The 27474-nt window shown below is 32.6% G+C and overlaps 1 protein-coding gene across 2 annotated transcripts in view; it reads left to right on the forward strand.

The window, feature by feature from the left end:
- Window positions 1–27474, forward strand: part of LOC106471868 (prolyl 3-hydroxylase OGFOD1-like) — a 72073-nt gene that overhangs the window by 42495 nt on the left and 2104 nt on the right. For both annotated transcript variants that reach the window (XM_013932492.2, XM_013932493.2), the window contains exons 5-11: window positions 5418–5518; window positions 6052–6168; window positions 6450–6541; window positions 7128–7256; window positions 12738–12851; window positions 15499–15578; window positions 19263–19684. In XM_013932492.2, coding sequence (XP_013787946.1) covers window positions 5418–5518; window positions 6052–6168; window positions 6450–6541; window positions 7128–7256; window positions 12738–12851; window positions 15499–15578; window positions 19263–19684 — 1055 coding nt within the window. The remainder of the gene's footprint in view (window positions 1–5417; window positions 5519–6051; window positions 6169–6449; window positions 6542–7127; window positions 7257–12737; window positions 12852–15498; window positions 15579–19262; window positions 19685–27474) is intronic.

The following is a 27474-nucleotide window of genomic DNA, read 5'->3' on the forward strand; positions in this document are numbered from 1 at the left end:
GGGAAGCGTGCAGTTCGGAAGGATCGGGTGCGGTCGACTCAGAACGGGACACCAAGCCACATATGCCGGGAATGTGGTCGAGGCTTCTTGGCTCGGACAGGACTCCTGAGCCATCTCCGTATCCACAGATAGACCAAAATATGTCGTGGTCTTCTTCGAACTTCGAACAGTAACCTTGTATTTATTATAATCAAAAGCCATCTGCCACTTATTTGCAAACTAACCAAGTAAACCAAATCCTATTGTAAAGCAGTAGCATCCCCCTCCTAACTAGCAACACTCAAAACTTTAATATCATCAGCAAGTTTAAATTCATTTATTGACCATTTCTTCATGTATGTCATTGATGTAAATCAAAAATAGCAAAGGTCCTAATACTAAGCTGTGAGGTACACCACTTGTGGCTTGAATCCAGCTTGACTGAACTGCATTTATAACAACCCTTTCTTTCATACAGCTATTTTTCTATCAAATGAGCCAACATAACCTCCACACTTACAGAGATATCTTTTATAACAAGTATTTTATGTCACACCTTGTTAAATGCTTTCTGAAAATCCAAATGCACACACATACCCTCATCTACATAAACAGTAACCTCTTCAAAGATTGTCAAAAGATTAGGAAGTCAAGATTTTTCAAGAGTAAAACCTTGCTGACTATCCAACAAAATTTTAAACTATTAAATTACTTTGCAAAACATCTTTTATCAGACTTTCAAAAAATTTTCTACCACTGATGTAAGACTGGAACAATTTTTAACACTTCCCTTGAAAAGAGGTGTAACATTAGCCAATTGCCAATCTTTTGGCACCTACTCGCTATTCAAGAACTTTGAAAAAATAGTAACCAGTTGCTTACATATCCAGTCCTGATCCTCCTTCAAAACCTGTGGGTCAATATTTTCTGGTTGAGAAGCTTTATCATTATCTAAAATTCAGTTTTTTTTTACAAGCTCAATTAATGTGATAATATTGTTCAATCTTGTTTTCATCTAGCAACTGTTCAGGATGAGGAATGCTACTTAAATCTTCATTAGTAAAAATTTAAGAAAAAAAGTAAAATTTAATAACTCGGCCATCCTGTAATCATCAGATATTAGATTTCATGTATTGTTCATACTCCATCCTAACATTTGTTTTCCCATGATATACTTAAAAAAATCCTTACTATTAATTTTTATATTTTCAGCCAACCTTTTTTTATACTGATTTTTTTATTTCAAATTTTCTATTTACCAATTTTCTTGATTTTTCTATAATCCTCCAAATCTCCCATCATTGTAGTCAACTTAAATTTTTTTATAATGCTTTCCTGTAATTTTATCCTTTATACCATTTGTAAGCTAACTTTGTTTTTAACTTGCAACCATCCTATTTCTTCTGTAAGGATTATGCCTATCTTGAATATATAAGAATTTATTTTTAAAAATTATCCAAATTTGATCAGTATCTCCAGTTAATTCAGTTGTCCAATTCACAGCAGATAATTCTTCTTTCATCCCTTTAATATTTTTTTAAAATTTGGAACCAAATGTGCAGCAAAACATCAAATCTAATTGAGTAATGACCAACCACTTACACCCAAGCGTTCCCCAATCTCCACTTTCCCAACCAAATGTGTATTAAAAGTTAACAATAATTCTAAAATAGTATTATTCCTTGTAGATTCCCTTACAGTTGGTGAATAAAACCATTCTGAACAGTTTCTAAAAGCCTGTCTCCTTCATGATTGACTCAAACAGCTTAGTTATTTACCCTACTGTAGAGTTTTTTCATTAATTATATCATATTCTTCTGGTGGTCTTCCCTTATAACTTCTAACAAAAAATTGAACAGGATGTAACTCACATTTTACATATATAGCAAAAATCCCCATCTTTTTAGTACTCTATCCCTATTAAACAACTTCTAACCCTGTATTTCAAAGAAATTTCTGTCATCACAATTGTCTACATTTAACCAGACTTTTGTTATTCTCATTACATCAAAATCCTCTTGTTCTGACCAGTGACCTAAAGTTGTCCACTTTATTTCTTATACTTTTAGCATGACAATAATAACAGTATACCATCAAAACTATTTTATTACTTTGTTCTTATACTATACTTTTCTCTACATTCTATTTTTTCATCATTACTAGTCATGACCTGCAAAACATTTGTGGTAGTTTTCATGCCCTTCACTTGAATGCTCCTTATTCTATCATTTTCACATGTGCCATTTAAACTATGCTTTCTTGCAATGCATTATGTGTTAGATTGATAAATCTTGGTCTATTTGAAAACATTTTACGAGGTCAGACAAACAAAATCATGTAGACATAACTTTATTTAATAAAACTACATGTAAAATAAACAATAAAGTAAAGTAATGGTATTTATAGTAATGTACAGAGTATAAAACAGTTATGAGCATTCAGAGTATCACACGGTCTTATGAGTTAAAACAAAAATAAACTCACAAAAATGAAGATTAAAATGCATAGTAAAGAAAAAGTAGCTAGAAGGTGTTTATAGCAGTCTGTGAAACAATCCAAAGCTAAATTATTGTTAAGTAAAGTAAATGTAACATTTTAGTGAAGGCAAACTTGGCTGAATATGCAGAAATGTCTGAAGATGTGTCCACAAAGTAATAAGCATATGGTTGTGTAATGTTAATTTTTTATAGGAAATTACATGTGGGTTAAGTGTTGTTTATGTGAAATAATTTGTAAAAATATAACTTGAAGTTGAAATTGAAACCAGTTGTCGTGTGAGAACAATAACATGCCATTGTGTACTGTAATTGTTGTATTGAAAAATTTGATTGAGCAAGAAACAGGTAAGAGGATTCTGAATTGAAAAGCCAAAATGTAATCTGGACTTCTCAGACAAAGGTCTTTCTAATGATATGAGATTTGTAGCATTTGATCGAGAAATTTGCAAGAAAAGTTCCAGACAAATGGAAGCATATTACTTATATAGATTTTGGCCCACAATACTTTCTAGTGCTTGTTTAAAGCTACCTCTACCCTATTTAAATATAAACGATCCTGCTCGTTCTTACATATCAACTTAAGCCTAGCATTTAGCCCTCATGACCTACTTATAATTCCATCCCTCCAATTAATTCTTCATAGCATCCCTGACAGAATTAAGTTATTATGGCCCCTTTCTTTGAATGTCTTTATCGATGCCTTGTACTTAATAGTTAGCTCCATTGACTTTCTCTTCCCTACATCATTAGGCCTTATGTGCACTACAAAGAACATATCACTGCTAGCACCAGTTACTACATCACTTGCACCATCAGTTATATACTCCACTCCTGGATAGCGTAATCTCATTCTTTTTTCCATATTTGCCCCACAGAACATCCTATCCATATGCCATACTAAAGAACGTATATATATAAGCACAAATCACTCTCTCTTTGGGTCTGTTCCTTATGCATAGCCACATCTTTAAAGCTACAAACTGCATGAGGCCAAAGTGACCAATATAGCAATTTTTAGCAAACAGTATGACTAATTGGTTTCAAATTGAAAAGGCTGGGTGTTTTTGGTGATGTGTGATCAAGATGGCTATTATTTACATTTCTTCTCTGTATGAGGATTTTCTAATCATTCTATCCATGATCAATTATGTGTTAAAATGATTTAACAACTTCATAGAGCCTTCATTTGTGCTCTTTTCCTCCTCTCTCTTTCTTCTACACATACATGCCTACTCTATAACTCCCCTTAACTGAAAAAGGCTTGTGCTTTCTCTCGAACGTGCGCTCACACTTCCTCAACTAAATAGGTTTGCTTCAGCCATATGTTTTGCTTTGCTTGTACTTGCAAAAATCAGCTACATGGTGACTTTACAAAAATGTTTGGTATTGGCAAGTTTTCATTTAAATTGTGTGCAATGAGAAAAGAATAAATCAATTCTTTATTAGATGAAAAGATAATAAAGTCAGAATATGCTGCAAATGACATTTAACCACACAGCAGAAATCAGAACACCAAAAGGTATGGACTTTTGTTGTGGAAACTTGAAATGTCATGTAAAGCATAAGCAAGAAGCAAGAGCAATGTACCCAGTTTCGCTTTGATTCAAATAGCTTGAGCAAATTTTTATTTTTTTCACACGTTATTTTTTTTTTATTTTAATCAAAATATTTAGTTAGATAAAGAAATCAGTTTGATATTTTTGCAAAAAAATCATCATTAATATGGTTGATTTAATCAAAACAACTCAGGATATTTAAAGCTATTTTCATCCTAGCAATGCCGGGTACTCTGTTAGTCACTTATAAATATAACATCTTTATGTTTATATTTCTATCCTTATCTGTCACTTTTGCTATCCTTTCCTACCCTAGTTCCTTACCAACACAAACATAAACCTGACATCTGTTATTAATAGAACCTTTTCAATATTAGTAAATCCATTAATATCAACTATATTAGTACTGTTTTTAACTTCCTGAAAGTCGAAACTCCATCCCACCAAACATGCTCGCCCTTTCAGCCATGGGGGAATTTTAATGTGATGGTGGGTGGTGATGACTAACTGCCTTCCCTCTAGTCTTTCACTGCTAAATTAGGGACGGCTAGTGTAAATAGCCCTCGTGTAGCTTTGCATAAAATTCATATCAAACCAACTTCCTGAAAGTTCTTATTAACTGCTGTATCCTTTGCTGCAAAAGCTAAGTACCTTTTAAAGTTGTGCCACCACTTCCCACAATTTACCCTTATCTTTAACTATTGCCTCTACTCAGAATAACCTCCAATTTCTTTTCCATCCTACAAATTGTACATCATCACAACTAGCTTCATTAAATGCTTCAACTATAGCCATACTTAATGACAAAAATATATATCAGTAAAATCAAATGTCACATCACAACAATAAATGTAAATGATATTTGTATATATTAAGTTCATTGTGAACATACTTAAAGCTGTAAGGTGAGAAATGTTACACTAACAACAATAAGGATTTTAACAAACTAGAAATATATTAAAGTTCTGTTATTAATTAAGTTCACTGCTATTTTACAATAAAGCATATACATGTAGATTTTAGGACATCACAGAAAAATTTCGAAAATATTGCTTCTGAAGGTTTGATTTTAACCTTGCATATTATATAATACAACCCTCTTAAGATATGATATGCAGACACACTGCAGTGTTTTGTAGATAGTGGTGTATTTTCTTAAGTGCATTTAAATATATTTATGCATATGTAGTAACTGTTGCTGAGAGTTATTATTAAGTAATGTAATTATTTCCTTGTAGAAAAAAAGTTAAGACAATCCAATCTTTATTAAGTGTTAAACCATTAAATGTAAAGTAGTGAAAATGAATTGATTTTTAGTTCTGATGTAAAACCTATGTACTTACAATCTGGTAGAAGCTGTACATGTATTGATTTATGTCAACAGAAAACTACTTTCTGAAAACACCTTGGAGTGGGTGAAAGAAGTTACAGATATTCCTCTCAACAACTCGATAAACATATTTTGTTCAAAATACCAGTATACTGGTAAGTTTGATAACTTGTTTTAATGCACTTATAATAAATATAAACTTTTTATTGCTGTATGCTTATTCCAGTATACATTTCATATATGTTTGTTAACTAATATTCATCTTTGGCAGCACATGTAAAGGTGTTGATAGGTATATGATATCTATTTTTTAATTGTCTGAGCCTTATTTATTGATTTTTGTATTTGCTCTTTGTTTTAACATTGTTTAGAACTAATGAATGAAATTTTTCAAAGGCTTTTTCTCAGGAAAAAAGTGGAATAAAAAGCTTTACAAACTATAGAACTTAAAAATCCAGTTTATCAAAATTATTGTTTAATATATTTAAATAATTGTAAATGTTAATGAAGTTGTGTTTACATGACCAGACGTTCAACTGAGTTTTTGATATTTAATTAGACAAAAATTTTGTCACAGAATCTACATATTTTTACCTTTTATTCAATTGCTATTTTTTCAATTAATTAGGAATAGAATACCCCCAAGTGGAAAACTTCTGTATATATATAAAACATTTTCTTTCTCTAGATGTTCTGCTTTGTCATGATGACGAGTTGGAAGAAAGGCGAATAGCTTACATTTTATATTTAGTACCACCATGGACAAAATCGGATGGTGGTACTCTTGATCTCTTTAATTCAGACAGTGAGTAGTTATTGTATTTTACAATTAGTGGAAGTGGTAAAAAGTTAAACAATAAAGTATAACTATGCAAGGTATATCTTAAAAGCCTTGTTGTTATTATGGTAAATTATCTTTCATTGCATTCAGTAGTTATTTATTTCAGTCATTATTTTATTCTTTAAATCTAATTCAAGCTGTCGTATATTTCATTTCTCCATAAAAGTTAATGAAGTGAATTGAATGTATTTTTTTTTATAATTTTGTCAAATTGTTCATGTAATGCTATAATTAACTTTATTTAGGTAATGGGCAGCCATGCAAGATTGTTAAATCTTTGTTACCAGCATGGAATAAGTTTGTGTTTTTTGAAGTAACTCATCAGTCTTTTCATCAGGTAAATAGTGTGAAATTTTGAGAATTATACATTAAGGAGAGATATTTAAACTGAATTCTCAACAATCCCACCTAATAGTGGTTGAGGAAATTTGTAGTTGTCATTCTTAAGATAATTACTTTCTAACTGCTTTCATGCATTTTAATTTTAATAGAATAGAATCTTTAAACCAATTTCAAAATCCCTAAAACAATTAAATTAGAAAGATATATTTCATGATAAATTGATAATTACGATTTTGAAATACGTTATTTTATCTCCAGCTTTCTTGGGTATTTTGAGTGATAAAGCTGATACATAAATTGTAACATATATGGAAATTAATAGAATTTTTGTCACTTCTTTGTTGAACAATTACATAATGAAAATGCTAACTTCAGTTTCTTATTTTGTACTGACGTATTTTTTAAAATAATATCTATTAAAACTTAAAAATACCAGAACTAATAAAATAGGTACAAGTTACTAAATTATATTGATTTGTTAATAAATATGTTTGTATGTTATCTGACAAAAATGACAACAACATTATTAATATTTCAATTTGTGTTCAAGTTCTGCAAAGCTAAATATTTTTTTCTTGTAGGTGGCAGAAATATTATCAGAAGATAAAACTCGGCTGTCCATTAGTGGTTGGTTTCATGGACCTTCTATAGTTCGACCAACTCCTGTTATTGAGCCTCTGAGGGAATTATGTACACCAGGTTTTGTTGAAGTAAATATTTTTTTAAGACTATCTGTGATGCAAACTATGCCTTAAAAAACTGCCAAGGCAAGGTTCGTCTTGAGAAGGATTTCAAAGTGTAACTGGGCTAACTTGAAACACAACAGCACCTCTGTAATGGGCTTAGAAGGTGTAAAACTAAACATACGAATTATAATGTAGTAGAAAAGTTTTTTCTTTGGAAAGATAAAGTATGTGTGAAGTACATGTTTTTCTAGGAAAATAAAGCATACATGAAATACGTTTCTCTTGGAAAAACATTCATGCTGTACATGTTTCTCTGGGAAACAAATGCCTAAAAATCAAGTAGTAGTGATTACTGAATTATTTCTCCCATTTTTTTAGTAAGTAAGGTAAGGTAAAGGAAGTGCTTTCACTGTTATATAATTGTTAAAACTAACAGGAAGGATTTTTTTTTCCGGTGTAACAGAATATTTACTACAAGTGTTCATTTTTTAACTATTTTATATGTAGGTTTGAGGATAAAGGAAAGAATTAAATATTGTTTCAAAAAAGTAGAATTGAAAACAAAACAAATGAAAATTTTTGATATTGTATAAACTATTAGTGTAAATATTAAGCTAAGAATTGCTGTGAATACAAAGTGATATTTAACGCTATCGGCCTGGGTACCCTTTACTGCGCATTACACAATGTTTTAGTGTCTTACATTCAAAGTTTTAAACTACTTTTTCTTTATGTTATACCAATTGTAATAGCATAAAATCTTAGCTAATAATCCATATTTTAATAGTATACAAGTTTTAAGTTCTTAATTCTACAAGGATATATATTAAAAAATCCTGAAATTCTACTAGTGCAACACACGTGACAAATTTTGTCTTAGCATGTCATCATCCCTATTTTATCCATCACCCCTCGAAAATGTACGAAATTAAACGTAAAATACACTATAAAACCATTATCACTGAAACAGACCATAATTTTTATAAACTTCAATTTTGTTTGGTTACAGAGCTATTCAATAGAAAATCAGACCCCTCCTGCCACACCCACTTGTCACACGATTGTATTTTCAGGTTACAATTTGAAGTCATTCTAGAAAGAAAAGAAGGTTAATTTAGGTTTATTTCGACTTTTTTTTGGTGGTTACGAGGTTGGTTGAATTGACCGATACCGTTTTGAGATTGGGTAGAGAAAATAACATAAAAACTATAAGGATTTAGTGAAAATGCATTTAGTAGGTTTTAGGGATTACACAAATGAAATTTGAGATTTTTTAGGTGATGAAAAGTATTTTTAATTTTAATATGAAAATCACTTTGCACTCGGACTAGTTAAAAAAAAAAGAATCAATATTTTCATGGACAAATTTAAGTAAAAATCTGATTTTTGTGTGCAAAAGGTTTCTAATGTTTACTATAATTCTTCAAAATTTTGTAAAGATACACTTAAAATATTAAAAGTTATTAGTATATAAACTATAACGAGGTCGGTCCCAGGAACTGAGCCCGTGTCGAAAGAGTTAAAAGCATTTTCAAAACTGTTTGTGCACCAAATTGCTTTATTGGTTATGAGGTTTCTAATACATATGAGTAGCACTCAAAAATGTAAAATAAATACAACCAGTACTGCAGTTAATCCCACTTATTACTCCTGGGGTATCCTATGTATTGTATTTAGGAAATTGATGACTTCAACCATTGTTTTTGGTCAGTTCTTTACACCTAAATATTGTGACATATAAAATTATTTAATGTGGTATAATATGTAACTGTACTGGAAGTGATTAATATAAAAAAACAAGGCAGTAATATGATGGTTAGTACATTAAAGCTAAAACTACAGGAGAACTCTACTTTTTAATTAAAAACCCCTGAAATATTAGCTGCTTATATAAATCATATTATTCTAAAACTACTTAGATTGTCTGTATGTACTAGAATTAGTTTTTACACAAATTTTAACAGGATCAGAATTTTGTTCCTTGGTAGCAGTTGTTTGCTGGATATAATATAGTTATAGTTAGCTAAGTTGTAATATCCTTGTCTTCCTATGCCCCTACTGGGGAATCAGCTAGACCTAATATGGCTTTTTTAGGCATGATTTTTCAGGTATGTTCTATCCCATCCATTTCCTCAATTTCTTATCATTCCCATCCTCCTTTGTTACACGATACCTCCTTCTCTCAGTATTTGGTTTTTACCCCTTCCCCAGATATTAGGGTCCATGCTGAGCATTTTGTTTCTCAGATGGTTAAGGATGCAAACATGCCTCACCCTCCATGGGCTTCAGATCAGTTTGCCTTGGCTTACTATCAGGCTTAATATCCACTTCTCAACCCTTAACAGCTAGAATCGATTTTGCCTGTTTGGGGGCAGACCCTAATAATCCTGTTTGTTTTTCCCACACCCAATCTTCCCGCCTTCATCATACTCTGTCAACTCTCCTATGGTACTTATCTACTATTCACCTCCTTTCCGAGGCGATCCACAGAGATCCTGAGGGTTTTTCAAGAGATTAACTCTCCCTGATTACCTCCATGTTGACACACTTGTCTTCTTTGGCTCTAGCCTTCCACACGTGGATTCTCTGTTATTGGGATCTCGTGGGGAGAGATGCAGCCTTGTACCGGTTCATTTACTGCCTCTCTATCTCTGGGACTTACATTTGGCCCCTTTTCTTTAGCAGTATGTACTTGGTAATATTCCTGAGATTTTGGAATCCCATGTGGTGGATCGTTTGTCGCATTCTGAGCCTAGACATGCCCCTGTTAGTGTTTCCTGTTCAGCTTCTTCTCAGCCTTTACCTGTTCCTCCCTTCAGAGATTCTTCATTTCATCATTTTATTTGATGCAGATGGATATGTTGCCAATGGTACTGGTGACTATCCAGTGATTTTCGGTCCAGTGGGGGCTCACTTGTCCAATTTTTTCCTGTTTGTCGACGATTTGCTACAGATCTGTGGGTTATTCAGGTTTTATCTGAGGGACTTGGCATACAATTTCATTCCCCTCATTCGTTATCTCAGATACCCATTTCTTTTCCATTGCCTCAGGATCCTACCAAAAGTCAGTGTCTGTCCAAGGTGGTACAAGATCTTTTATCCCAGCAGGCCATCAAACCTGTCAATTATCCTTCTCCAGGTTTTTATTCCAGGCTGTTTGTAGTTCCCAAGAAAAGCAGTGACTGGCGGCCTATGATTCATTTGTCCCACCTCAATCAATTTTTAGTTCTACCCCGATTTACAATAGTCTTTTCTCATTCTCAAGTGGTCTTTTTCTCTGGGTTTGTGGATGACCAAGGTAGATGTCGTGAATGCTTACCTGCATATCACGATATCTTGTTAGTAGGAATGCTATCTTCGGTTCGTTCATCACGGGGTAGCTTATCAATTTTGCACTCTGCTCTTCATGCTTGCTTTGTCCCCATATTTCTGTTGTCGGGTGGTCAAGGCTTTCGTCCAACACTTACATACTCTAGGATTTCTCTTTCATCATTACGTGACAACTGGCTTCTGTTAGCTCATTCCAAACAGGAGTCCACTCATTGGCTCCTCCTAGAGGTAGCTCGTGGGGGCTTGGTTAATCAATTAGAGAGGTCATTCCTTGTACCTAACCAATATCTTTTCCATTTCACATCCTCCACGTGCGAAATTTTATAGGGCTTAGCAACCTACGACAAGCAACAAAGGAGTACAAAGGTTGTAACTAGAAGAAATAATTGTTTGTATTTTATACTGACTGTATTTTATATAATACTAGTCCACTAAAACACAGCCAGGACAGGTCACTTTGTAAAGTATCAAGGTCAGTTTTATATTATTGGATACAGTAACAATAGTGCACGTGCACTGCGTCATTGTAACTTCTGTATTGTTAGCCAGGCATGGCTGAAAGGTCAATATAATAAATATATATAAATGTATAATGTTATGAGCTATTTAGTCTAACCATTTGTGTTTTCATGTTATAATTTGTAGTCATTCTAGAACAAAAAGGTATAATTTATGTTCATTTCCTAATTTTTATGGTGGTTACGAGATTGGTCAAATTGACTGAACTCGTACAGAGAATTGTTAGTGAAAATAACAGATAAAATATAAAGTTTTTTCTTAAGAAACGTTTGATAACTATCTGGATGCTATAAAGATTTCGCAGATGAAATTTGAAAAATTTTTGATGCATAAAAGTATTTTTAATCTTAAAGTAATACTACTTTGCATGTTGGTTAGGCAACATGTGAAAAAAGGCACGAGAAAAACATTACTTAACAAACCTTAAGACTTAATAAAAAAATCTGATATTTTGCATATGAAAGCCTTGTAATGTTTATTGATAATCTGCTAAATTTCATGAACATATGCTTATTAATTTAAAAGTTATAGCATGAAACTATAATAAGCACAAAATGGTTACAAGGTTGATCCCAGAGACTGAGCCCATGCTGAAAGAGTTAATATGCCCATCCCAGACCATACTACTCTTCCATGTATTTTTTGGGCTAAACAGAAGGGGATAGCTGCCAATCCCTACCATGTCTTAGATTGAATAAATTGGGTGTGGTCTGCTTTTCAAAATAGGGTTTTCTGGTCACCTGTTACACTGTCTCAGGTGTTGTCTGTCCACCACAATTTCTTCCTCCTTTTTCTTCTTCCAGTGGAGCATGGGAGTTCGTACCACTTTCCAGTTCCAAGACATTGGGGTGGTGGACCATAGAGGCATAGTCCTGAATGTGATAAGGATTAGGTATGCATATAATGATAAAACCATTCACTTGAGAGTAGGGCAGTGGTATTCTGCCAGTGTAGATAACGAGATGTTCCCCACTATGTATAATTGGAGTGAGCCATTAAAATTACAGTTCACCCCTTCGATTGGGATCTCTCGTCCTACCCCCACATAAATGTGGGTTCCCAGTGGCAGGGTTTTGGATTTATAGCTGAACCAATCAACGTATTACAGGTGTCTTTATTTCTTCACTCAATTATAATCTTTGTTGTTGGTTACAGTGGAGGTACTTGCAGATTAATATGGTTCTTTCTCTTATGCTATCCCTTGATTTTATTCAATGTGGGATTCTAGTTATTTATGTCAGAGAAGGTAATGTATAATGTACTGTATCAGAAGTTATGATTTTCCTATATTTAAAATATATTTCCAATGTGCACTTACCTCCCTTCACACTTCCTGCCCTTCCTCACCACTGAAAATTGGTGCTTCCACATGCATCAGGAGAGTGTGTCGCATGATGATTTCTATGCGAGATGCATTTGAATCAGTCCATTGCAAGGTATGTAGGAGCTCAAGGCTTGTAACATGTGAAAAAAAAAATATTTGCATATAGAGGTCAGCGCTGAACGAGACTAGCTATTTTTTTAGGTGAGTTAAGTGCCTATCGGAAATATATTTTCAGTATTGGAAAATTATAACTTTTGCTTTATTTTATATAAACTGACTGGTTTCTTAAGGTTAAGCATTAGATCTTCATTGTATAATTTATAACTTTCCAGGAAAGAGTGTTGAGAGCTTGGATTAACCCAACCTATCTTGAAGAAGAAACTCAAATGCAAATACAGAAAAAATTTCAAACCAGCTCAGAGATAGAACTTCAAGGGTTTTTACAGGTAAAATGTTTAATATTAAACTTAAAGATGCGTATGAAATTTATATTACAGACAAAATTTGTTAAATATAAAGAAATTAAAGATACATGGTTTTTGTATTTCTAAATTAGTGATAAGAATAGTTTATTCTTCAATTAAACTAAAATATACTGAGAAAATGGTCTTTAACCCTCTTGCTACAGGTAGGTCAAAGTGTGCATGTCACGACCTTTTAAGAGTTACATTAAAAATGTCATTAAACTACTTTATTATCAATGTATACAAATATATTTGACATCAAAACATAGTTAATAAATCAAGTTTTTATATTATATACATTATATTGTATTAATTTATAAAGAAATATTTTTAAAAACTTCAATCTCCCTTAGTATGAGAATCGTGACATTTGTAAGTTGGGTCTTACTCCTTCTCTAATTTACTTACCACCCTTTTCTGAAGTACTAAATTTAATAAATTACGCATTTTGCAGCTTCACCAGGGTTAATATACACAACTGTTTGATATTAGAATATTATAAAACTGCTTGTAATGTTCTGTTTCTCGAGTCTGCTGTAATGTGTGTCTAACAATGTATAAATTGTCATAATTGTTTCATTATTGTTCTAATATTATAGTATAGTTATAATACTAACTATACAGCTATACTATCTTATGACATATATTACTTTTATATGAGAATTACAATATGTTTTATGATTAGCTGAAAAAAAAAACACAGACAGAAAATAGAAGTTGCTTAGAAACAATAATATGTAGAAAGGATAAAAAGTTAATAAGTAGTGTTAAAAACAAATTGCAAGACTGTGTGATACTCCAGAGTACATAAATGTTAAACTGAAAGTAATAGTGTGAAGTGTATTGGTATGATGTGTTGTTTTTCAAATGGAATCATGGTGGTTTAGTTATCTATGTATATATCTTTGTTCATTTTTGGATTTTTTTTTTTGATTAGTGTAAAGGTCGTTTTTTTCTAATTTTTTTATCAAAATGTGTAAATCCCTCCAGTATGCACTACAAATTTTGAAAGTTAATAAATTACTCATTATAATGTAGATATTACTAAGGCAGAGCATGATTTTTTTATAGCCTTCAATCTTGTTTATCTATAAGAGCAATAAACTAGAAAATCAGACCCACTTGCCATGCCCATACTTTCTTTCAGAAATTGCCAATAATTCTTTCTCACATTTATACTATATCATTTACAACCAACAGAAATTCTACTGAATGACGTGCAATGCTAGGTTGCTTTCAAGACATAGGATTGTCAATTTTGTCTTCAGATTGAAAGTTTATCCCTTGGTGTTCAGATCAAGCAGCAAAGAGAATTAATTTAAGCCACTCTTGTCCTAGTTAGAAAGTCAATTAAGTTATAATAGTTATAGGACATTTTTTGCTTTGTAGTTGTTATTATTTTGTGTTTGTAGGTGCATTATTTAAGTAAATAAAATTTAGTATATTAGTACCATCATTATATTAAAAAAAGTAAGCTTAAATTTTATTGGCAACCAACCAACAGAAAAAAAAAGAGGTCAAAGATAAGTACTATATTTTTTTGTTTTTCCTTGTATATTCTTTATATATGGTTATAAAAGTAACTAAAATGTAAAAATGTGAAACTTCTTAGGGTAGGTAATGCAAAAAAATAGTAATAGTAAAAATTCTTCACAAGCAGTTCATGCATTATGTCATTCAATTATAGTAATGTGAACTATGCATTTGCTGAGTAATTTACAACTTATATGGTGGAATTATTACTTAGACATGGTTCAAAGGGCAATAAAACAATATATTAAGCAGAAACAGATGTAGACTGTTATGAGCCTTAAGCTATTTAGGATAAACAATTGTAGCTTTTTGTAATGATCTGCATTCATTTTAGAAAGAAAAAAAGAATAGTTTAGATTTATTTTGTTGTTGTTTTTTATGGTGATTATATGGTTGGGCAAATTGACCGAGTCCATATGAAGTTAGGGTAGAAAAAATAACAGATAAAATATAAAGTTTTACTGAAAAATAAATTTTGAAATTTAGTTAGGAGATTTTTGAGGTTGCAGAAATGAAATATGAAAATTCTCAGATGAAGAAAAGTATTTTTAATCTTAACATGTAAATTACTTTTCACTTGGAGCAGTAAACTCTATGACTCCATATATTCACCGACAAATTGTTGGTATAAATACTTAATTAGAAAATCTGATTTTTTCTGTATACAAAAGACTTGTAATGTTTACTGAAAGCTACACAAAAATAAACAAAGCATATTAAAAGTTGTAGTATAGAAACTCTCATGTTTATTTTGTGGTTACAAAGTCAGGCACACTGATTGTCCCCGTATGGAAAGACATAAAAAATTTATGTTGTTACATGGACTAAAGCACAAAATATTTTGGAAACACTATATTACCTGATGACAGCATTCACAATAATTTCTCTGTAAATATGTCTATGAGTCACAAAATACTGATCTTGAAATACAAAAAAAAAAGGGGGTTTAATGTTTTTGGTGCTATGAGACACCATTTTTGCAGTATAAATTGTTTTACAGTAAATTGGCTTGAACTTTTCAACGAAAGAAAAATATTGTTGAGATTTAATTGTTACCCCAGTTGGCTGATGTTTAAAATTTCTGAATTACTCACAGGAAGATAAATACGAGCTAGTTGCTCAAGCTTTGAGAGACTCCAATTTAAAATGGAATCAGAAAGGACCAGCAAATAAAAGGTAAATATAAACTTAATACTAAAATATAAATAACGAGAATAAATTGTTTGTGTTTCATTGTTAAAATATGACTGAGTTTAAATGTATATTTACATCAAAGCATACTGAGAGTTGTATTGTATGTTTATTTAAAGATATTTGTATGTGAGTATGCTTAACATTCTCATGGTTTTCTGGTACTGTAAAAAATATCCTTGAAATATCAATAATAACCAAGAAAAATATCTTAACATATGAAAAAAAGGGGAATAAAGGGTTCTTATATTCATACTGGTGTTCTAATAAGAATCAATTAATATTGAGTTGGACCATCTGACCATATTATGCCTCAATAATAGCCTGAACTTGACATAGCAAAAGATGCCAGTTGATAAGAGATTCTTTGTGTTTCAGATTGAATATAAAAAGAGCCAGTTAAAAATGTCATTTAGCAATACAATGTTACAGTTGGTGCTTTGAGAAGTTGATATTTTCCTACACTGAAAATATATTTGTGATAGATTCCTCTTCTCACAGTTACAACTATTCTGGATTTCACCGACCTCTAGTGTTAAAATTTTTGCTAGCCACTAGCCTTGAAACTCCCACCTAATTCCACGTGTCTACCATGTGGTTCAGCTGCATTTAAGCATGCAAATTAGCATGTGAAAGTTTCCACAAATAGAAGTGCGGCAAACCCATTTGCAGCTGTCTCCTTCTAGGTAGTTGAATAAGGAGATAAGTAGCTATCGGAAATATATTTCAGTGCAGGAAGATATTAACTTCCGACGCCATTACTTACCTCTACTCACATTTACCTAAATGAGCACCCTTCACAAGCATCTGAAGAGCACTCATGGGGTGAGCCCTCTCTATGGAGAGGAAACACACACATGAGAAACTGCACCACATCTAAACCAGGTATACTCTTCGCCCATGTGGAGCCAACAGGTGTGGTGTCACAATCAAAGGGTGTAACAAGGTAACAACCCCAAATCCTTAAGGAAGAAGAGTGCGTGTAGAATGGCTAGAGTGCATTGGACTGCAAACAGGAGGTCAACACCAGTCCATGGTAAGAAGAGAATCCTCAATCATTCACATCAGGCCTAGGAATCGGAAGGGAAGAAGATCCTCTGTTCTGAGTACCTAAACCATCATGTGTGCAAATCCAACACAACCTGCAGCAAGAAATCCTGAGAATATACATCTGGACAATGTCAGGAAGTTGGAAATGCAACATGGAAGTTCAATTCCAGTCCGTGGGATGGGGGGGGGGATATGTGGCTGAGAAGGAAACTGTCAAACTGTCCAAAGAATAACAGAAATGAGCAGCCAAGGACTTAAGTAGGTGACAGATCTGATGGGATGAGGCACAGAACAATTGGCAAAATTCAGGAGAAAGTGAGTGAAAGCCATGGAAAGGTGCTATGTGTGACACGTAACACCTTAAAGCTCAGACCAGACATAGGAGACAATTGGGATCAGAGCGGGAAGAAAGGGATGAAGGCAAAATCTCCTTTGCAGGCATAGGAAGGAATGCACAGTCGAGATATAAAAGGACATGTGTTTTGTGGTAAAAAATGTGTGGAATGTTGTTGGCAAACAGCTCCAACCAGCAACATTCACAAGCCAAAAGAAGAAGGTAATACATCTTTAAGGAACATGAGGCTTGTGGTTTGAAGGGAGGAAGGAAAAGAGCATGGAAAAAACATTTAGATTTCAGTCTAGCAATTGAGTGGTATGAGGAGGTTGATGGAGACACATAGACCAAAATAAAAGGGAAATAACTGGAGAAGTAAACATGGGAAAAACGAAATATAGCCTGCAATGGTTGAAATGGAGATATTCATGTCAAACAACTAGGTAAAAATTCAAATATTTGAGGAAGGGGATAATCCATGATGGATAGACTAACAACAGAATATTCTCCACTCAGATTGATACACAGATGTGAGTGAGAAACAGACAGAGTGAGACAACAGGAAATCAACACTTGTGGAGAGTCCCAAACCCCTTGCAAGGGATTGGATAAAAGTCACATATGAAGCTGGAGTGTAGGAATAGAGGGATGAAGCACCCCTGAGTGAGGTTGCCAGAGGAGGGACTGAGAGAAAGGGAGAAGTAATGGGTTTAGTTCCTGGAGAAGGGACAGAAACCACGGGTGAGCTGGCCAGAAAGGAGCCACAAGAAGGACATGGAGTGCACATTATCTTATTGTTTTCATATTTGATTTGCATAATTTGTAGAACCTCTTAAAAGTATATCAAAGTTTTATCAAGGTAAATGTTTGCATTTTATTTTTCATTTTCTCTACCAGATTACTAACTAGCTATTATCATCATTGTACAGTGCAACGAAATAATTAAAATTAGAAAACAAAATACATACCTTTTAATTTTTTTGTAGAATATCTTTAAAGATTTTCCTTTTGTTAAATTTATAATTTCAGCCCTTTTCCTTTTCACATACAGTTAACTTTTGATGTTTTATTTTCCTTTCTTGTCCTTTACCACTTATTATTCATCTCAACACAAATCAACAGTGCCTTCGAGGCATGTTACAGTTTCTTTGGGAGACATATAGCAGTTCAGCAAATTTTTCGTTCAGCACGTAATATCACAAACAAAGTATGATGTACATTTAAAAAATGTTTAAACCTTTTAATTATGCATTTTAAAACATAACTAATATATAATTAACTAAAATATAACAGTGAAACCTAAATACAATTTAAACTGTATCTCTAACTATAACATATTTAGGTAAGAAACAACCGTAAATGCTATAATCCATCAAACAGCCAACCGTTCTATAGTCAATTTCAAATAATCTATGACAACAACTGCATACCAATTTGAAAATAACTTTTATTAGTTGACAATGTAAAATGACCTCTTTCTAATGACTATGGGTTCGGATCCCTGTCCCACCAAACATGCTCGCCCTTTCAGCCGTGGGGGGGTGTTATAATTTGATTGTCAATCTCACTATTCGTTGGTAAAAGAGTAGCCCAAGAGTTGGCAGTGGGTGATGATGACTAGCTGCCTTCCTTCTAGTCTTACACTGCTAAATTAGGGACGGCTAGCACAGATAGCCCTCGTGTAGCTTTGTGCAAAATTCAAAACAAACAAACAAACTAATGACTATACAAATGTTATGTACACATCTACATGTAAGCTATAAAGATCAAAGAAATTTGTTGAAGGTGGTCATGGCACCTATCAGGGGTTGAAAAAATTTATTACTTATTTCAACTGTATTCACTTAGAGTACTCCGAAATGAGCGAGTCAAAAGATTATGTAAGCAACTTATTGTCTAGATGTACCTCTACTCAACTACTATTGTATTAATGAAGATACAGAATGCTAAAGTAGAGAATTTTAATAGCTCATTGGTCATGTGACAATATATCTGAAGTTTAAGTAATTTTATAAAGGTTTATTTTGAAAGAAAGGACATAAAACTTGGATAAAATAAAACTTCAAATCATGGTACACATTATGATATTAATTTCATTTACATACATTGATAGTAAAGGTGTTTAAGTTTTGAATGTAACACAGTGACTTGTGCAGAAAAGCATTTAAAAGCATTGCGAAAGGGTTAATTTATAATGATTTCATAGAATGAAAAATTTGTAATTACTTTTTAACACATTTGCATTTTCAATCTTTTTTTAATGTTTGCCAAAAATTTTTTTGTAGAAACTATGAAGATGTGAACATATTATCCTTACCATCTGTAGTCCAGCAGTGTCTAAAAGTATTCCAATCAGAAGCAATGTTTCTTACTCTAGCCAACATGACTGGTCTAACACTTCATGAACTATTAGCTTATGGAGACAGTGACACAGAGAGCATTGATGGAAATACTAAAGCTTTTAGTGATGTAGAAGAGAAGGAAGCTAGTTATACCCCTTGTACTACTTCAGAAGTTGTTGATACCAAAGTTAAACATGATAGCAGTCCAGGACAGGGTTCCAGTGGTCATTCTAAAAGAACTTGTGATCCTAAATGTCGTATGCAAGTACACCAGTGGAAACATGGGTTCTACACACTTGCTCATGATGAAGATAAGGAAATGGCAGAATATAGTCTTGATGCTACATTGTTTCTTAACTGTGATGGTAAGAATATCAAAACACTACAAGTGTAACTGCATTCTATAGAAAATTTTAAATTTATTTTGTGATAATATTTGTCCAGAAGGAATTTTTGCTGTTTGGTATTTGCAGTGACAAAAAAAGCTATTTTCTAGAATGGTTTCATAATATAAATCTCCATATGACAATCAAGTAAAATATAATGATGAATAGTTACAGGCCTCCCTGCAAATGTTCTTTTTTTTCAGAAACATTTAAAACCTGTATAATTTCTCAAAGAACCTGTAATAGCCTGTTTTTACAGAAAAAAAAAATTGTTCTTCATTTGAAATTTAAAATTCAGTTCTTAGTTGTAGCTATCATACATGTTCCCTGAAACAGATGCTCATTTTGGCAAGTGATCCACAAATATACTAAATTACAAGGTAAGAAAGATTATCCTCAATTATTAAATAGAAGGTGGGGGGAAAATGTGTTTGAAATATATATATTCATATTTGGCTCTATAGAACTTGTTTGATTATCAAAAGAACCACTGCAAAAGAGATTGTGCTAAAAAACCTTGAATTTCAGCCTGTAATTTTCAAATTTAGCTATTATTTTAAAGGTTAGCAGTAGGAGGATGACACTTCTGGGAGCTCTGTAGTTAAGAAATTGTAGTACTTATGATTTGGATTGACAATGAGTATGCTTTACAACTTCTGTAACTTGATCAGGGCCTCCTGTATGTGGTCATCTTATGACGAACTTAATTAATCTTAATATTTTACAAAACAAGTTTGATAAAAAAATATTGGTCAATCTTGTTATACAAGAGTTTGAGTACATTATATCAAAACAATTTTCACTATACAAATCAGCAGGTCACATGAAAACCATAGCTGATATAAAGTTGTGGTAGAACGGAATGTATCACATCTGCATTTTTACATTGTTTTTTGTTTTGTATGTAGTGTGATCACTTTTGGGAAGGGTATGTAATAGTCCTTTCTGAAGCAGAATATCATAAGTACATGAGTACTTATAGTAGGAATGGGCCAGATGTGCAATGCAAATTAAAATCTTAAACACACTATAAACACCATGTAAACAAACCAACTACAGAGTAACAAGCCACCAAAGCACTTGAGAAAGTTGGTAGAGTAAAAACAAAAATGTCACAAAACCACAATTTAACAATCTGACTGACTAACATTGTTGGAAGGGCATAGTTCTCACCTGCCTTCACCTTGTGCAAATATAAATGCACTTGATTGAATTACGCTACCTTGGCTATAAGTGTTTCTCTTATAACCTTGGTAATAACTAACCATTTTGCAACACTACTAATGAGCTAACAATACATTAGCAGCCATATTAGTGTGTGATTATGAGTACATTCTCTGAGTTGCCAAGTAACAACCTACCCTCATATCTCGAGTGCACAATTGTTTATGCGTGCGCACTATGTGGTTAGCCTGCAGCTGTATCAGCAAGATAAAAAAAACGTGGCCTGCATAGATTCTTTAGATCTAGGTTCTAACTAAGATCTAACCTTTGAAAGTGGAAGTTTTCAGTTTTGTACATCTCATTCAAGGGTTCTATGTTGGACAATGCAATTCGTAGAAAGCATTACCGCAAGAATAGAGATAAGGATAGGAACAGTAATGTTGAATATGCAAAACAAGCCTTAGCCATTAATCCAGCCAAAGAAAAAGCTGCCACCCTAGCTAGATGGAAAAAAAACTATAGCAAAAATATCAGCAAAAGTCAGAAAATGTCAAGATATAGCTCTAAGAAAAGCTACAAGAAGGATAGGCCAAGAGCCAAGTCAATCTTGAGACTTAGCACCAATAAAAGCTACAGGAAGGATAGGCCTAGAGCCCAGTCACTTTTGAGACTTAGTACCAAAACAGCTATGAGACATGTGTAAAAAATTTGTAACTAAATAAATTAGTAAGTAGGGTAACATTACAACAATTGGCGATTTTTGACATGGTGCAACCTCAAAGTGGGTGTAGCCATAATTCCCCCCATTCCTACTTCATGTTTTACTTTGAACTTTGATCCAATTATAGGCTTGAATTGTGTTTTATAAGTAGATAATTCTTTTTAAAATACTCAACAAATTTTAAAATTTCAAAAATCAGCAGTTTTGATACTATTCTTTTGGCTTCATCCCTTACCAGTCAAATAGCTATAATGTCTCCCATAAGCAAAGTATGACTATTGGAGCTTCCTGTCTCACTTCCAACATCAAATACCTTCCTTATGATGTCATGGATTTTGTTAGGTTCATGTAATTTGATTACATACATGTATATATACTTGGTTGCTGTTTACAACAGAGAAATTTAGCTATATACACCTTTTACTTAATTAAAACAATTACGAAGCTACAAAAAGCACATACGGTAGGAATGGTTGGAATGATAGCTACAAAAACAAGTGTTTTAATGTTATCCTGCCTATTCCTGTCTTATTTCCTTACGTTTTGGTGCTCCTATCCCTACTTCCTAATTTTTTTAAATACAAATTTTTTACAATTTTTCATACACTCAGATCATAAAGATGTGACTTAGAATTTCCAAGAAGAGGAATATCTGTAGTACTTAATGACATTGGAAAATCTAGGAATATAGATCAACTTGGATAACCAGGACCATCAAAAAAGATACCTGAACAAGTCATAACTTAGCCATGGTAAGCAAAATGTGGAGTCTTGTAATGGGTAAGAAGCCACAAACACGAAAGTCAGTGGAAAAGGCTGTCCACATGTTCTAGACAAAAGTATAAAACAAATCAAGAAGAATCTGTACCTGGAAAAGGGACACAATTCACCAGTACACAAGTTGACTCCAAGTCATCTTCATTTAAGCAGTTGCTTATCTCAAGTAGTAGGAGAATGAAATGGGTATTCATTCAGAGTCATACTGGTAATATAGCTGGATGCTGTGCCTATGGGTTTTGGTATAAACAGTTTAAGTGGGTGCTGGGGAGCTATGATCCTCAGTAGATGAATTATGGAAAGCCTGTAGGGAAGAGTGGTGTGCTTTGGACATGATAGCCTAGGATGGAGGCTTTTGCAAGGAAACTATGCTACAAGGCTCTTGTCAGGATACAGTCATCAGATATAGCATAAATGGATGTGGTAACATGGACTGTAATGACATAGTGAGGCTCTAAAATTGTTTTAATATAACATACTCAATCTTTGTACGGGTATACTGATCATGACAAGTGGTATGATATTCCTGTTTTGTAGATTTTTACATATGAAACTATAGTCATATCTCAATGTATATTGTTCTTCACACCTAGAAGATTAAAAAACATCGTGTGTGTAAAAAGTATGTATGCAGATACACTTCAATAAGAAAAGATATTTAACATTTGAAAAATTATGTCTGAATGCAATATTGTTTTGTGGACATTTGACTTTCCCTTTTTGAGGTTGTGCAAATGGTTTAGCACATTTTTAAAATCTGCCCATTTTTGACAAATTGGTGTTGCTTAACTTTTGCATATTCTGTTGGTATAATTGTATCACAGTTTACCTTGTAGTGATAGGTGGAGACTTTTATGAGAATATGAACTTACAAAGTTGTTCAGATGTTGGAAAGCAGATAAACATTTTGGTGCATCCAACTCTATAGTGGGAAAGTTATGAACACTATCAGATAACTGGTCTGTACACTAGCCTAAACAAGGTCATAAATGAACAATTATACTATGTGATGACTACTCTGTGCAGTATGGCCATTATGAATTCTTGTCAACCATTCAGAGACTTTAAGCAACCAAGCGGTAAGGAGCAGATTTGAAGAGTCTCGCTTAAAATAAGATCCCCACTCACAGCACTACACAGATCACCAAAATTGTCAGAACACTATTGGGTGCCTATACTCTTTACAGATCAAACAAGATTTCATGCTTCTAAGAGTTATTAAAAACGTAGTATCAAAAGTAAGCTAAATATGTAAAGCATAACAACAACTACAAAATAATATATGAATTTAGAACAAACCTAAATCTTCTTAGCTGGCCAAACCTCGTGAGATATTATTGAAATTACAACTAGTAACACCATTTACAATGAGAGTATCCAACTGATGATCAACTTCATTGTACCTAGGAAGATAGAAGTGAGTAATATGTATGCCTGCTTAATACAACATCATTGAATATGGCTGTTTCAGTACAGTTATAGTGTGGGAAGCAAAAGTATGGATCAATAGACATACTGTGTCTTCAAGGATTAGATTTACTGCTTGAGGGTATGATGGAGTGGTTTTGATTTCAGTTGCAAGACCTTTTGTATGTGTAATTGGACCAATCTTTGTTCTCTGCAAGAGAATGCTCAGTCTGTTTTTTGCCAGAAATGTGTTGTATTATCATAAGTAAGAAAGCATAGATGTCATGTAGTTGCCAGCAAGGATTTGTAATCTGAATTTCATAGGACATCTGTGGGACCTCTTTGTATGCCATGTACTTTAATGCTTGACATTGTACTGATTGAAGAGTAGGAACATTGTCCATCTACAAATCAGAAGTATGACCCAAAAATGTAAAGGCTGTATCAATGCAAGGGAGCCCACATTCATTTCTAAGTATTTCTTATTGTGAAATATGACAAGTTGTTTCAATCAGACCCTAAATCTACTCACTATGTAATTAAGTGTTCTCATATTCTGCATAAGTAGTAATGACATTGATGCATTAATGTAATCAAGGGATAAATAGTAATTTAAAAATATACAGTAATTTCAGCATTTTTACACTTTGGTTGAAAAAACATTTGAACTTATGCACATAACACTCAAAGTGTGCATGTCATGACCTTTTACAAAGTTACGTTCAAAATTTAATTAAACTTCATTATCAATGTATGTCAATAAACTTGGCATCAAAGCACAGTTTATAATTAAACTTTTTATATTATTTAAGTTTTAATTTCAAGCTAAAATATTTAAATGAATTATCAATCTTCACCTCTCTGTGTTGTGCTCTGAATTCTCCCTCATATGGGTTTCAGTGTCCAATCAATTAGAGACACAAACTATAGGTAATGACATACCTTCCATCTTATCAGTATCATAGCTTTCAAAGAAGTTATCTATACCATTATTTAATGGACAAGTTTATAACCAACTGAAATATAATTTTTTCCTCTAAAAATACCTTTTTTACTGTTGTTTCATTTTGGTGTAGAAAGTTGGCCTCACTTTCTTTATCTTTGATCATTGTTGTTCAACTTCAAGCACCTAATGGAATTTTTTAACATATTTATAACTTTGTTAGAAAGTCAGTCAAACTATGGTCTTTTTGGGACATTCTATTCTGTTTAGTTTATAATTTTGTGTTTTAAGATACTTATTTAAAACATATATTAATTTTTTATTTGAACAACTAACTTTGTGAAAAAAGTCAGGCTAAACACAATTATGACTTGCACTTGCAAAGATCGTGTGGGTCACACACTGTGATTGTGGTGTTTACACCAGATGGCTAACAGGCTTTCACTGTGATTTATTGCTTTTAATTGAAGATGATGGTCCAAAGTACATAAAAGCATAAAGTTGAAAGAAAACAGAAATGGAAATAATAACAGTTGAAACTGTAACAATAAAAAGACCAACAATTTAGCAAAATGTTGCACTCGGAGGAAAAAGAAAAAAGTTTAATTCTTTTATTTCATATTTTCATTTTACTATAATTAGTGTTAGGGAAGATAAAATAACAGATGAAATATAAAGTTTTATCAGTTAAAAAAATCTTCTAGAGGTCATACAAATGAAATATGAAAATTGTAAGAAAAAAATGTATTTTTATTCTTAACATGAAAATCACCTTGCACTCAAATTGACTTAGGAAAGGATTTAGAGATATGCAGACAGATATTTTGAAGAAAAACTTAATTAAAAACTTGTTTTTACAGTCAACTCCATGTGTAAGGCATTGGTCCATTGACATAGTAAAGTTTACTATAAATCTGAATTTACCATATGTATTTTCATGAAATTTGACTTGTATATTAAAAAAACCAATAAAAAACATGAAGTAGATGACACACACGTATGTTGTTTAAATATAGAAAAAAAAATGTATTTTACTCAAATGTATTTTGGGTCATAACTTTATTCTGATTTTCTTGTTTCACTAGAATAATGGTTTCATGGGTAATCTCACTCTTCAATCGTGTATGTCTTATAAAAGTAAAGAAGCTTTAAATAGTAAGATTGTACAATTAACTCATTGCTATGGGGTTTGGGAGCATGCCTACCCCCAGAAATAATAAAATAAAAATCTTGGTGTAAAATCCTGCAATCTGATGCACTGTATATAAAAAATATATCTGATGAACAAGCCTATTGTAAAAAGTCAACAAATTTATATTCATTGCCAAAAAAAAATCAACATAGTTTGTAATGCAAGTTTATTTAAATAGTAATGCCTTTGTAAATTATTTCATACTTTCAAGAATACTATCAACTATAACATTTATAAATCTACAGTAATACATTTATTTCATTATATAGTTTCATTTTATATTTATTTTTGCACAATCCTTGTTTGATTCTAATATAATATGTGAAGATGCATTCAGTGTTATTTACAGTGTTTACATTACTGAGGTGTTTGAGTGCATTAATTTGCAAAATTAGGATTAATTATCCAAAACTGTCCATCATACAACTGATTTAAGTTATTTTTTGTGGCTGAACTGGAAGATGTGTTCTGTTAAACCACCCCTTGTTGATGAGCAAACCAGTCTGAGTACTGCATCACTGTCTTGCAGTCATCCAAGCTGCTAACAGCATTCTGGTTCACTTCTTTCATCTGCCTCATCAGACTAATACTTTCTTTCCATCTTTGATAAAAGTATTTAACTTACAGTGACTTTTTTAATTTTTAGATATAAAATAAATGTTAATTTCTCCTTTTCTTATTTCAGCCAATTGTTTATAATATGTAAACAGTTTACTGAATAAATACCTTGTGGTGTACATGATTTGAAAAATGGTATGGTTATATGCACACATTTAAAAAATGGTACAGTTGAAGTTACAAACACTTCTGCCATTATTAACTTATATTTGATATTATTTGTTCTTAGAGTGTTTAGATTTTTTAATTTATTTCCTGTTGTAGAGCATACATGACTGAAGAGTGGAATTACGCAGGAAATTAGTGTCCTAGTAAAACAAGAAAATTGTATTAAAGTTATAATTAAATACATTTGTTTTGAATTATAACAAATGTTTAAAGTTAATTTGAATTCATCATTACTAATGTGCAGATCTGAGTATGAAATGTGAGCATATTAAGTTCAGTAATATTACATATTTGATGTTCTAGGCATGCTTAATTGAAGTATTTTAGAATGTATGTAGATTTTTGTTCAATGCTTAACAAGTAGGCAGATTTTGTTAAACAAGACCGATGTCTGTAGGTTTACTTTCTTCTTAGAATTCTTCTCAAGAAGTCGATAAGCCGTCTTAACGTTGTTAGAACAACGGGTAAAAGTTGTAGATAGTGATGAGTTGCCCGACGCATTTCGAATGCGTTCTGCATCCATTATCAAGGCTGAATGTTGTGTGAATTGTAATTACTGTTGGTGGATATTTATAGGTGTAGGTAAGCAGGGGGGGGTATCTAGCTCGTGGGAACTAGATGGCGCGTCGGCCAACTCATCACTATCTACAACTTTTACCCGTTGTTCTAACAACGTTAAGACGGCTTATCGACTTCTTGAGAAGAATTCTAAGAAGAAAGTAAACCTACAGACATCGGTCTTGTTTAACAAAATCTGCCTATTCTATATATATATATAT

Source organism: Limulus polyphemus, unplaced genomic scaffold (assembly GCF_000517525.1).
Source record: "Limulus polyphemus unplaced genomic scaffold, Limulus_polyphemus-2.1.2 Scaffold4924, whole genome shotgun sequence".
In the NCBI taxonomy this organism is placed as follows: Eukaryota; Metazoa; Arthropoda; class Merostomata; order Xiphosura; family Limulidae; genus Limulus; species Limulus polyphemus.